The 13584-nt window shown below is 34.8% G+C and overlaps 1 protein-coding gene across 3 annotated transcripts in view; it reads right to left on the bottom strand.

Annotated features, from left to right (window-relative positions):
- Positions 1–2636: 2636 nt before the first annotated feature.
- Positions 2637–13584, bottom strand: part of LOC111044072 (angio-associated migratory cell protein) — a 33833-nt gene continuing 22885 nt past the window's right edge. For all 3 annotated transcript variants that reach the window (XM_039424888.1, XM_022329135.2, XM_039424889.1), the window contains exons 5-7: positions 11323–11631; positions 5875–6227; positions 2637–2909 (exon numbers count right to left, since the gene is read on the bottom strand). In XM_039424888.1, the coding sequence (XP_039280822.1) occupies positions 2834–2909; positions 5875–6227; positions 11323–11631 (738 nt within the window). In that variant the 3' untranslated portion in view covers positions 2637–2833. The remainder of the gene's footprint in view (positions 2910–5874; positions 6228–11322; positions 11632–13584) is intronic.

The following is a 13584-nucleotide window of genomic DNA, read 5'->3' as shown; positions in this document are numbered from 1 at the left end:
ACTATAATTCCGTTTATTTGATTTTTTGATTTGACACAGGCAGCTAAGTTGGTAGATTTTCCTGAATTAAACTTTCAATATTAAGCAATATTTTGATGACAAATATACTAAGTTCGATTATTTTTTGATGAAACTTAAATATTATTTTTGATAAAACTTATTTTCATTTACTAGGTAGTATTTTCAAGTTCAGCAATTTTTCACCAAGCTAGAATGTTTATCAATTCACAAAATTTCATGAAATAGATTGGGTAGAACAGGGAAAATTTTTTTTCCAAGAACAACTTCAGTTTATTACAGCTTAGATAATACCAAGGTGGTACTGATGTCTTTTGTAGGAATACTCTACAGAATATATTATGGACTCCTTGAAAAGATCTAGGAATACTCTACAGAATATACAGTGACACAGAATAACGGGAACTTTTAAAAACGCCATAAAACATTAGTGGGAAGGGTAAAAACGATTTTATCTAAACTAATCTAAAGTTCAAGACTTGCCATTTGAGAATTATTGATAACTCTATCACTTTTTGACAATTACTTCTTAAAGATGGCTTCCTCCTGAACGAATACACTCTTGAAATCTGTGTTGACGATTCCTCATTGATTCAACATTTCATCTGGGATATTGCGAATGTAATTTTGAATTCTGTTTCAATTTTTAATTAATTCAAAATTATTTATGAAATTGTGAGAAGATTCCACACTGCACGGCATTCAATGGCAACTGTGCGAGTGAGTATTCTTTAGTTAGGTTTCGATTAGGTTTCGTTTCCTGGTCCCATGATCTGTCCACCTGCGATTTTCTGTTTGTGGAGCTATCTCAAATAAAACGTTTTCACAACTAGAGCAATAACTGTGCTGAATCATAACAGACAATTCAAAATGAAATTAACAATATCACAGCTGAAATTTTGCAGCAATCGTTCAGGAATCTCAACATAGATTTCGTGCAGGAGGAAGCCATCTTAAAGAAGTAATTGTCAAAAAGTGATAGATGTTATTAATAATTCTCAAACGGCAAGTCTTGAACTTTACATTAGTTTGAATAAAATCATTTTTGCCCTTTCCACTAATGTTTTATGGCGTTTTATTCTGTGTCACCCTGTACTATGGACTCCTTGAAAATATCTAGGAATACTCTACAGAATATACAGGGTGATTCATAATTATGGTAAAATATTTTAATACGTGATAGTAGAGGTAAAAATAAGAAAAAAGTTCATATAAACATATATCCATAAACGCTTCATTAGCGAGCTTTACAGGGTGGAAGATTTAGCCCGGAATTCAGTTCCTCTGGTGAAATATCCGATGCTGAATTGTTTGGGGACTAGTTTTTGAAAAACTTATGCTGGATTCATATGGAAAAATATCTGAAAAATTGAATAAAACTAGTCTGGAAGCTGTAGTGCTTTATGCTCCTCATAAAACAGCAAATTTTTGTGGTGTAATGTACTACAAAAGAATACTTTTTATTCAACTTTTATTCAAATTTAGTTAACACAGCTTACATAATTCTTTTCAGAATCAAATTCTCTACAATTTTTAGTGCGAAAAATTATCTGTTTACTGGTCATTAAAGAAAGTTATTGGGCATCAAACGTAGAAGTCTGTGTTTTTCTACTTAGATTTTTTGCATATTTTAACTTTTTTCTCAAAAAAATTGCATGGTTGCCTGTAAAGTCGGTATACGGGCGAAAGTCCGTAAAGTATACGGGTAAAATAATTTTAATGTGAATATTCATTCGTATAGTAGGAAGAAGGATGAAATAATAGTAACAATTTAAAACATTTATTTATACAAAGAATTATATTTAAAACATTAATTTATACAAAGAATCTCGCACTGAACCACAACATTGTGATTACTACAACATAACCTATTCACTTATGCATGATTATGTGATTATGCATTATTGTGATTACTACAACACAACCTATTCACTTATTCACCTAAGCAGGCGCAGTCGCAGGAGATTGCTTGCGGCGCCTGCGCAGGTTGACTGCTCCGTTTCACTCTCTCTCCAGGTGAATGCCTTCGGGTTGCTGTGTGGTTACTGTTTGCTGCTGCGTTGCTCGCCACTGCTCCTATTCGTGCTCTTTCCAGACGACCGTGAACCGAAACGAACGCTCTCACTCGCTCTCATTGTGAGCGCATAACGTGGGAACGTAACGCAGTTTATTGAAGTGTCACCCGGCAAACCAATTTATAAGACGTTGTCACGTCAAAACTACTCACACTACAGCTTTCAGACTAGTTTTATTCTATTTTTCAGATATTTTCCCATATGAATCCAGCATAAGTTTTTCAAAAACTAGTACCCAAACAATTCAGCATCGGTGTATTTCACCAGAGAAACTGAATTCCGGGCGAAATCCTTTACCCTGTATAGCTCGCTAATGAAGCGTTTATGGATATATGTTTATATGAACTTTCTTTCTTATTTTTACCTCTACTATCACGTATTAAAATATTTTACCATAATTATGAATCACCCTGTATATTATGGATTCCTTGTTGAGATCCATAAATATGAAGAGCCGATAATATAGGTATTTAGCAGCATGTGACAAATTTAATTCAATGGAGGAGGGACAGTAAAGGTGATTGCCATATTATAATTACTCAATTTTATGTACGAAATAAGATTTATTTACAAAACTTCATTATTTGTACAGTTTAAATGATACATTTACAGAAGAAACATATTATGGTAAAGTAAATTTACCTTTGAACGTCCGGTCAAGTTACTAAAACAAAGATGTGAGCGCCATTGATTACAATATAAGATACATGGGTGATGTCCGCTGTCCCTGGTTTAATATATCAATTTTGCAAACTCTGAATGTGAAAGATTCGAGCTGTCTTGTCCTCTGAAGTGGTTAGTACTTTGGATCCATCCCTGAAATACAAATAGATCATTAATTATCTGACAAGGAATGAAGAGTACAACTGAAACGTCAAATTAATCATTTTTTAAAAAATGATATCAAACCTATAAGAAACAATCCAAATTGAGTACCAAAACACCAACCGTACTTTCTCAATGGAAATATTTCATCACTTTTTGTTATTAAAAAGAACGACTAGCAGTCAGATATTTTACAATAAATGAATAAATCACTAACTGTGACAACGAGATCTTTCGGCAGGTCCGCCATCTTCTTGGTTTTCAACCTGGTTGTCAGCCAGGAAGATGGCGGCGGACCTGCCGAAAGATGTCGTTGTCACAGTGAGTGATTAATTCATTTATGTAAAAAATCCGACTAATGGTCGTTCTTTTTAATAGCAAAAAGTGATTTAATAATAAGCAGTTCGTGATGGAAAAAAACACTGCAGGAAATATTTAGATGGAATTCACAAGGCTGATTGAAGTGGGCTATAACACATTTTTTAGTGATAATTTATATTGATTTTCTCGGTAAGAAATTGAGAAATTGGATAACATTGGTATTCAAGGAATATTACGATATTAGTAATTTATGAATGGATCAGTCATGAGAGAAAGGTTGAAACGACAGCGACCAAAGGGAAGCCGTCTATTTAGAGACAGAAAATAGGAAATTGTATTTTTTTTAAATGTATGAATTCAGGGCTACTTTCTTGTGTTTATAAAATATAATTATAGTAGGTACTCTTTAAAATTAATAAAATAATAAAACAAGTTGACGTTACAATTTGTATTCTTGTTTTATTAATTCAATTGTAACGTCACAATTTGTATTCTTGTTTTATTAATTTTAAAGGGTACTATAATTATATTTTATAAAGGAAATTGTATATATTTTATACATTCATTGGTCAAGAATTGGCGAATCTTTCCTAAATTATGTTTTGTTTACTATTCATAGTGACCAGTTTCTTGACTCTACTTTGAAAGGATTAGTTTCCTAAATAAAAGTTAAACATTTACAACAACAAAGTAAAATATAAAAGTAATTATATATTAAAAAACTTAATATATAAATAAATACTGAAATTATCAAACTTATATTAAGTTTGATAAGTTAATCAATGGCATTCAAAGGAAAATATCCAATCAGAAAAAAATAGAATTGGACCGAAAAGTAATAGAACAAGTTGAAAATTTCAACTATCTTGGTATCTTGACATAACATACGATACAGATATTAATGTGTACGATAAACTAACGAAGTTCCAGAAAATTAGTGGCAAAATCCATAGAAACCTCCAAAATAAAACCAGACAATTAAAGAGAATAAAGTTCTATAGTACTATTGAGGTTCTGACTCTCCTATATGGAAGTGAGAATTGGATTCACACACGTAGAATGGACAGTCGAATTCAAGCTGCAGAAATGAGGTTTCTAAGGAGTGTATTTGGCTGCACTAGAATTGATAGAATCATAAATACTGATATAAGGCAGGTTTTATCGGTTGCTCCTTTGCATGACAGAATTATACAAAATATACGCAACTGGTGTAATCATTTGAATAGAATGTCACTTGAAGTCCAAAACTATAGACCTACAGGAGAAAGAGATGTAGGGAGGCCAAGAAAGAGATGGGTACCGGAACAGGTTAATTAATAAACCTAATCCCTGAAGTGAAGATGATGATGATGATGATGATAAGTTAAACCTGTAGTGAATTATTGTATATAGTAACTAGTGTTACTCACTTTTTTAAAGTTACTAGTGTATTTACTAGTATGCTCAATAATTGAAATATACAGTATAGTTGTAAGTTGGTTTTTTATGAGTGACATATTAAAGGATAAAATAAATCACTTTGATTCGTATTGATTAATCGAATTAATTAACATTGGATAAATTATTATTATCCAATAAATTTAAAATTAAATTTAATTATTAATTATTAAACATAAATTTAATTATTAATTTTTTTATCGAATTTGACTGGTGCTCAGTTTCACCAATCCCGGTCAAGAAATTTGAACACGATCAAATCGGGTACGATTTACAAGTGTGCACTGGCATTATCTAGTAACTATTCCCATGGATTTAAATAAGACACGTTGATGATTTCAATAACACTATATTTGTTCAAAATCAATTAAAATTATAGAATCAGGTTGTACCTGATAAAACCTGGTGTTTTCAACACCACAGGTTTCATTTCACAACACCAAACCAGGTTTCATAACAACCACTTCTTCAGATAAGCTGAATTCTTTCAATCATGGAGAAATATCAAAACATCTCTTCCCATACAATCAAATTATTCCCATAGAAATGATATGTTCTAGTGCTATAGCTGTAAACCATGTTCAAATGTCTTGGTAAACCTGACAAGAACGAATTCCTGCAGGCCATTCTTTAAAAGAAACGACATCTTGACTCTGCCCTGTATATTCATGCTGCAGGCTCTGACATTTATCAAAGATAATCTGAAACAATTACATCTAAGATACGATGTACATCAGCACTTTAACAGAGAGCGTAATCAAATAAATAACGGGCGGGTACGACTCTCCAAAACGCAAAATATGTATGTATATACCGGAACAAAATTATTTAATTAACTGTCTGGGAGTAACCATGATAAAAATTCTAAATCGTTCAAGTACACAATTTCTATTAACTATTCAAAGATAAGGCTTATTATTCGATTGAGGAGATGTTGGCCACTGAGATTTCATTTTAGTAATTGAATGACGTCTATTATAATTATTGTCAATTAAAAATATGACTGTATATAACTGTGAAGAAACTAAGTACCGGAACTGTTTGCTGTGATAATATTTCTCTGTTTTTGAGTATGTGAAATGTATGTATAATGTGTGTATGATGTATGTATATGTTTACCTGATGACTTTGTCAATAAATTTATTTGTTCACGGCAAACATTTTGAATTTGAAAACCAAAAATTAGTTGTGTACTTACGTCGATAACGTCATATCCAGAATATTATTCTTGTGGCCCAGCAACTGAGCTTTCTTAGTTCCGTCTCGTGGATCGATGGCAATAACCGAGCCATCGCACAGACCTCCGAAGATGTTGAGCGTGTGTTTGTCCCAGCACAGTTGCACCACTCCATAGGTGGCATTCAATCTGTGCCTCAGAGTCTGCTTGGACAAGTCCCAGACGTTGATGCAGCCTGTGAGAAAGCCCACCACCAGATAGGGCAGGTTCGCATCGGGACTGAAGCGAATGCTTTCGGCATACGGCAGATTGTCTGTCCTTTCTTCATTGAATTCCGTCACTAGCTTTGCTGGATTCGTCTTGTAAAGCATGACCTGTATGAAATTGATATAATAATTATAGATTTTCATTTTTCTTAACGCCGTGTCCACACTGAACAAATGTTCGACAAACATGTTTGTTGAAAAAGTTTGGGCAAATTTTATTATGTTTGACAAACAATGTTTGCCCGTGGCCAGTGTGGACGTGTCACCAAACAAAATATTTGTAAGTGGGAAGAACAGGTTTTATGTTTTTTACAGCTGTAAACTCTGTAAATGTTTGGAAAACAGTAATTCTTTGTTTGACAAACAATGATTGTCCAAACTTTTTAAAATGTTTGTCCCTGAGCTCCTCAACAAACATGTTTGCCGAACATGTATGTCGAACACTTGTTCAGTGTGGACACGGCTTTAGGGCTATTTCTAATATAAATAAAATATAAATCTAGTACCCTTTTGAATTATTTTGACACGACATGTTTCGGCTACTAATGCCATTTTCAAGTCTTTACTCAAGTCAAGTTAGTGGCCGAAACATGTCGTGTCAAAATAATTCAAAAGGGTACTCAGATTTATATTTTTATTTATAGATTTTCATTTGAATAGAGCTTACGTCAACATTATAGAACAAATAATTCAACATGTAATTTGAAAATAATTTCAAAATACAGTAATAAGTTAGAAAAACGTCAATCATTTAAAAAAATAATATCAAGCCCATAAAAATAGTTCGAATCAAGCTAAAGGCATGAATGAGGTATTGCATTATTTGCAACTTTAATAACATGGAACAAAACAAAAATTTCCCACTTGTATACATATTTGAGTAACTATTTTTTCCAAGTGTGTGATCACATTGAATATTATGCACGACGAATCATGCATGAGCCGAAAAACAACATTTGAAAAGTGCCATTGAAACACGTTGTGACTTGCAAGTAGCTGCTCACACTGAACGCAACCAGCAAGTGCACGCGCTCAGTGGAGTGTTCCTATTTCTCCTTCCGGATCTCGTTTCTCATCTGCACGCTTAGTCATGCATAACCAAGCTTGCATTTGCATATATACGCATTCAATGTGATCACACCCTAACAGTAAGCTAAGCCATATAGAAGAAAGATGATGGTAATAGAGAAAAGCATAAGAAGATATCCCATGGTATAGGTCGTTTATGTTCCAAATTTTACTGTTAACTCAAGCCGATAGTCCTAAAGTGAGCTCCACGTTACTAGTAGTTCTGTGAACAGTAGACCTCACGCAGTATTCTCATCGTGTACCTGATGTCACTTGTTTTAAATGTTAACAAACTCAGTTCACGTTTGAATTTGTATTCCATATTATATAATTCATCCAGTTCCGTGATAATCTTTCTATCTGATGAATAGTTATTTGTATATCTAGAGTGAAAAGTACGACTTTTTCTCCCTGAGGGAAAAGTTTGAAGCCCGAGGCGAAGCCGAGGGCAACAATTTTCCTGAGGGAGAAAAAGTATTTTTCACTCGTGATGTACATAACATTTTTCCTCCATCTACATTTTTTTTATAGAAACTGCAAATAAAATCATTTTAATAACTTACGTATTGGTGACAATGTTTCCTAACAACATAACCTAAATCTTAAACTTTAAAACCGGCCGTCTGATTGGCACTGCCGATTGCGCTATCTATCGGCTAAAGTTGTAACAATCAGCTGGGTGTTTACCAAAAATGGCTGACTCCAGATCACGCGGTTCAGATTTGAATTGCAGATCAAAAATATTTGTTGGCTGGTATTTTGAATAGAATAAGATATTTTTAAAATTGTATAAATTTTTATCGTCTACTTATATTAAGAATATAATATCATACAAACATATATTTCATGAGTTGATCAAATTTCTGGTTGTGGTATTGAATTCAGTTGACTCAATGACAGACACCTCTTTATGCTTTCTCATCTGAGCTTAGACCTTCTAACCTATTATAATGTAAGTTTTTAAAATAGAGATGCTTCCCATGTTATTTAAATGGAGTCACTTTTACTCCCTAGGGAGTTTTTCTGTTTTTTACTACCGAGGGCGAAAAAGTGACACTTTAGTATTATGTTTCAGGGAGTAAAGTAAGTACTTTAGCCAGTAGGTGGAGGAAAAATTATTTTTTTCTACAGATACCCTGAAAAGTGACCATTTCTGCACTGATTGCAGGCTGCAAAGAATCACTTTTCCGCACTAGTGCGCAAAGTGAGTACTTTGCGTACTCCAGATTTGCAGCATGACAACGCAAAATAGTTAGTAGGTTATATGGAGCACCAGTGCAGCAAAATCAAAATTAAGTTGGTAACACTCATAGTGAGGCCCACGTTATAATGGCAGTGGAGAACAACGTTCTATTTATTATGTGCCTTGATTATAGTCATTTCAATGCTTACATAACATAAACCCCCTTCAAGCAGTCAGATGAATTTTCAATTGAATTACTAATCATTGTAATTCAATTTTAAATAAATTGAGGTTTTTATTAATAATAAAGTTACACAGAAAAACATTTGATGGATTTCAGGGAATTTTACCCATAATTACCCACTTTTCATATTCAATGGTAACTGTAGGAAAAATTTAATGTGAAATACGTGCGCAAAGTTCGTTTGCTGCACTCAAGAAACCATTCCGCCCTCGCCTACGGCTCGGGCGTAAACGTTTCTTTCGGTGCAGCAAACTGTCACTTTGCGCACTAGTTGCACAAATAACTATCACGTTTGAATTTGTATTCCATATGATATAATTCATCCAGTTCCGTGATAATCTTTCTATCTGATGAAAATTATTTTTTCCTACAGATACCCTGAAAAGTGACCATTTCTGCACTGATTGCAGGCTGCAAAGAATCACTTTTCCGCACTAGTGTGCAAAGTGAGTACTTTGCGTACTCCAGATTTGCAGCATGACAACGCAAAATAGTTAGTAGGTTATATGGAGCACCAGTGCAGCAAAATCAAAATAAAGTTGGTAATACTCATAGTGAGGCCCACGTTATAATGGCAGTGGAGAACAGCGTTGCCTTGCCATTATGTGCTTTGATTATAGTCATTTCAATGCTTACATAAGATAAACCCCCTTCAAGCAGTCAGATAAATTTTCAATTGAATTACTAATCATTATAATTCAATTATTATTCAATTTTAAATAAACTAAGGTTTTTATTAATAATAAAATTACACAGAAAAACATTTGATGGATTTCAGGGAATTTTACCCATAATTACCCACTTTTCATATTCAATGGTAACTGTAATTCTATAGTCTGATTTTTACTCTAATATTGGCGTATGAAAGAGGCTCCTTTTTCCTTTTATATTATCCTTGAGATGCAAAATTTCCAAAAACCTTGTATATACGTCGACGCGCAATTTGAAAAAGAACATACCTGTCAAATTTCATGAAAATCTATTACCGCGTAAATGCGCAACATATAAACATTTAAACATTAAGAGAAATGCCAAACCGTCGACTTGAATCTTAGACCTCACTTCGCTCGGTCAATAATGGCAGTGGAGAAAGATAGGAGTACAACGTTGCCGATCCTCACTGTCTTGTCAATGTCTTCTTGACGGTGGCTTATATAGGTTTATTGATGTAATATTAGTTGTAATAAATAATCATATAAAATAATCAATGATATTTTATTAAGCAAGAAATCAATATTTTATCAATGAATTGATCAGACGCACTGTAAAAGTTGAACCACTGCGAAAGAAAATGCAGGAGACAAGGATGAGGTGGTTTGGGCATGTGCAGCGACGGGAGGAGGATTATGTTGGACGAAGAGTGCAGGATTTGGTTTTGGATGGTGTGAGAGGACGAGGTAGACCTAGGATGAGGTGGGGAGATAGAATAGCGGCTGACTTGCGAGAGAGTGGTTGGAGGAGAGAGGAAGCATTGGATAGGGCTTTGTGGAGAGGCAGACAAAGAGAGAGGAATGCCGACCCCATTTAAATGGGATAAGGCACAGCCAAAGAAGAAGAAGAATATTTTCATAAATAACATTCAATATTTTGTTAAGTAATTATTAATTCTACATTGTTAAAAGATGATCTGGCAACAGAGCAAAGCGAGAAAGATATAGCGCTATCCGCTTTGTAGAATGATAGACAAGGATAGCAATACCATTGCAAATCAAACACTGCCATTATAACGTAGACCTCACTATAGTAGTTATTTTTCGTGAAGCTATGTAATGCTGGTAGTCTCTCATACTGTGCCGTTCTAACACTCTCAAAAAAAGTAATAATATATAGTAGTCAACCATAATCGGCTTGAAATTTGGAACATTATCGACCTATACCATGGGATATCGTCTTAGCTGTCTTTTCTCTATGGCTAGGCTTTCCATTCAAATAACCCCAACTTATCACCAGGTGAAATTTAAAATATGAAATGAGAATACAAGCAGAATTAAAAATAAATATAACATCTAAATATGCCATTGTCAACTGCCAAATTCGATGTATTTTGATGTATCGATAATCCCAATATTGGGCCCGTTCTGTGTACATAGAATGTGGTAAATTGTCCGATTCACAATTTACCAGGTAAAAAGTTCCGAGTCCCATGGGAAGAATTTTGACAGATTCTGTACCAGAAACCAGTTCCAGTTCCAAGTTCCTGCTCCACAGTCGAAGCGTGGTAAATTGTTACAGTTCCAACTATCCGCGCTCTCATTGGTCGACTGAATTTTGTAGTCTGCTTGCTTCTCTGCGGCTGCGCATGCGCTTGTTTACCATAGCATAGCCATAGAATACATAACCAACAAAATTATGTTTGATAACCATTCGTTAAATGAATTTTTCGCTATAGAAAATTTGAGAGTAATGGAATAAAAGAAATGCACACTTTTCTAGACGGTAAGTTTTAAAACAGCCTTTCTTCATTCACGCAGCTAGTGAACGACACATTTTGGTGTAAATCAACTTTATAAGTGCGCGCCAAAAGCTTAAACCAACGATTTTGAAATGGCGTTCCATGAGAGCATTTTGCACTAGTCACGTGATGGAATAATTTACGATTGGAACTGGAACAATTTACTGTATACAGAACGAACAAATCGATAATTCGTACACCACATAGGGACTGTACCCTATACAATTTGAATGTAGAAAGAAGGCAATTGGCATACCTGACCATTGGCATATCCAACAGCAACCAGGTTGTTATCGGGGTGAGCCGTGAGACAGTTGGCAGCACTGTCGGCCGTAAAGCTAGCAATGGCCGCGCATGCTTTCAGGTCGAATACTTTCAGGGTGCCGTCACTGTAGCCCTGGGCCGCACGCAGGCCGTCTGGCATTAACAGGCCGCAGTCGTTTGCGACCGCCGGGTCGTGATGCGGCAGCACTTTGCAAATGCCCTCAGGCAACTTCCAGAAGTACGTGCCTTCGTGAGGAGTCGCGCAGAGCAGCACTGATGAAGCCGAGTGCCACTTCATCCACTAGCAACAAATTAATAATAGTTATTAATAAAACTGGTATAATTCATAAGATATCAATCAATCTTTTTCTTCAATAAAATACTTTACAAAATTGGTCCGGCTAAACCTTAAAAGATTTTGCAGCAGGTGCCTATCTATACAATAAGAGAGAGTAGGGTTGTGTTTGTTCGTTTGTTCGCATCAAAACCAGTCAACTTGTGGATTGCATACCGGAAAAACGGGAATGATTTAGATCTCCAAATTTTGCACATAGATTCTAAAAATATCAATCTCATACACTTCGAAGCCCAAACTTCAAGTTTCCTTCTAGATTTTTCAGAATTAATGTTCAAATTTCATTCATGAGACATGAATACATACCATATTAGGTTAATATATAAAATACGATATGGTTGACTTTTATATAATAATCAATTTCATATTATAAATTACATGTATTGAACACTTCATACGCTAAATTCAAGTTTATATATTACTATGATTTTAAATTTTACGACTCACACTGGTGCACAAAGAATCTTCCTTCTGACGATGTTTTTGCCTCACCTACTGTACTACTGTAAAAGTTGGCAGGACTGCCTGAACGGTTCTGGTTGTGCTTAGTATTGCTCTGTTAATTTTTATAAAATTATAAAGGTTTTCTGCTTTTATGTGGTGGAATTTTAGTGAAATGTGATTCAGTAACAGTCATTTCTACTGTACTCACCTAGACACTGCTGTGAGCTTTGTAAATTTTCACGGAATTTGCGACTTATTTAATTGTGTTACTGGGCCATTTTTGGCAACTTGGTTGAACATGATTATAGGATAAAAGTGTGTTTATGTTTTCGGCGTTGCGAACTTGAATTCACCGGCCGGTCACTACCACTGAACTGTCGCCTGCTTCGTGTCAGCTGTGTAGGCTTTTATCACACTAAAGAAGATAAGGACACCGGTGAGATACCGTAGTTGTTTACAAGTGACAAACAACTTGTTGCGCATAGGCCGATTTTTCTTCAACCCTCTCAAAATCTTATCTGCTGTGTATAGTCTATCACGGCACACTGACCTACTTCTATTTTCATACGATAATGATTCCATCATCGTTTTCCCATTTTTAAATACTCTTCCTAGCACCTGATCCTTCTCATATTCAGGAGCTTCCAATTTTCCTGCCTTGACAGCTCTCCTGGCATTTTTTTTGTCCCCTGTTCTTATTCCTCTACATTCACTTTCACAATTGATTAATAAACAACATTCAATTCATGAAGGTCTTACAGTATTAAAATATTCAACATGTCCAAGAGTAGAGTAGGTAAATTCCCATGTGGAAAATGTGGTAAAAATGTTAATAAATCTAATAAAGCTGTACTATGTATGGGAATTGTGCGAAGTGGCATCACTTTAAAGAATGTACAGATCTTACAAATGAGAAATATGAACTTATAAGAAATGGTGACTTGACATGGTCATGCGTTAGTTGCCAAAATCCAGATAAAGTGCAAGATCCTAGATCAAACATAGAAGCATGTAGCTTGCATGGGGAACATAATGAAGAACATTTGAATATTGAGATAAATAAACTCCTAACACAGGAGGTCGAAAATCAAAGAGCAATAATAGACGTTTTGAGAGATGATTTAGAACAGGCTAGGCAGGAGATCAAAAATTTTAAAAACTTGGTTTTGGAGAGAGAAGAAGAAATAGTTCAACTGAAGCAAAACGGTTCAGACTTTCAGTTAGTATCAACTAAAAAAAGAAATAAAGCTAGGAAAAGTCTGCCTAGTAGCCTGAATTTTTACAAGGAAAACTATTATGAACCACTGCAACCTGGTGGTGAAGACATGGAAAGTGAAGAGACAGATAGGATTGATGAGCGGAATACAGTAAATACTAAACTGACAAAGGGAAAACAAAGGAAACAGACACTTATCAAACAAAACTGCCCTCAGCCAAGGCTCAGACCAATTAAAA

The sequence above is a fragment of the Nilaparvata lugens genome, chromosome 3 (genome assembly GCF_014356525.2).
Source record: "Nilaparvata lugens isolate BPH chromosome 3, ASM1435652v1, whole genome shotgun sequence".
Taxonomy (NCBI): Eukaryota; Metazoa; Arthropoda; class Insecta; order Hemiptera; family Delphacidae; genus Nilaparvata; species Nilaparvata lugens.
The sequence above is the reverse complement of the archived record's forward strand: the minus strand, read 5'-3'. Positions and strand labels throughout refer to the sequence as shown.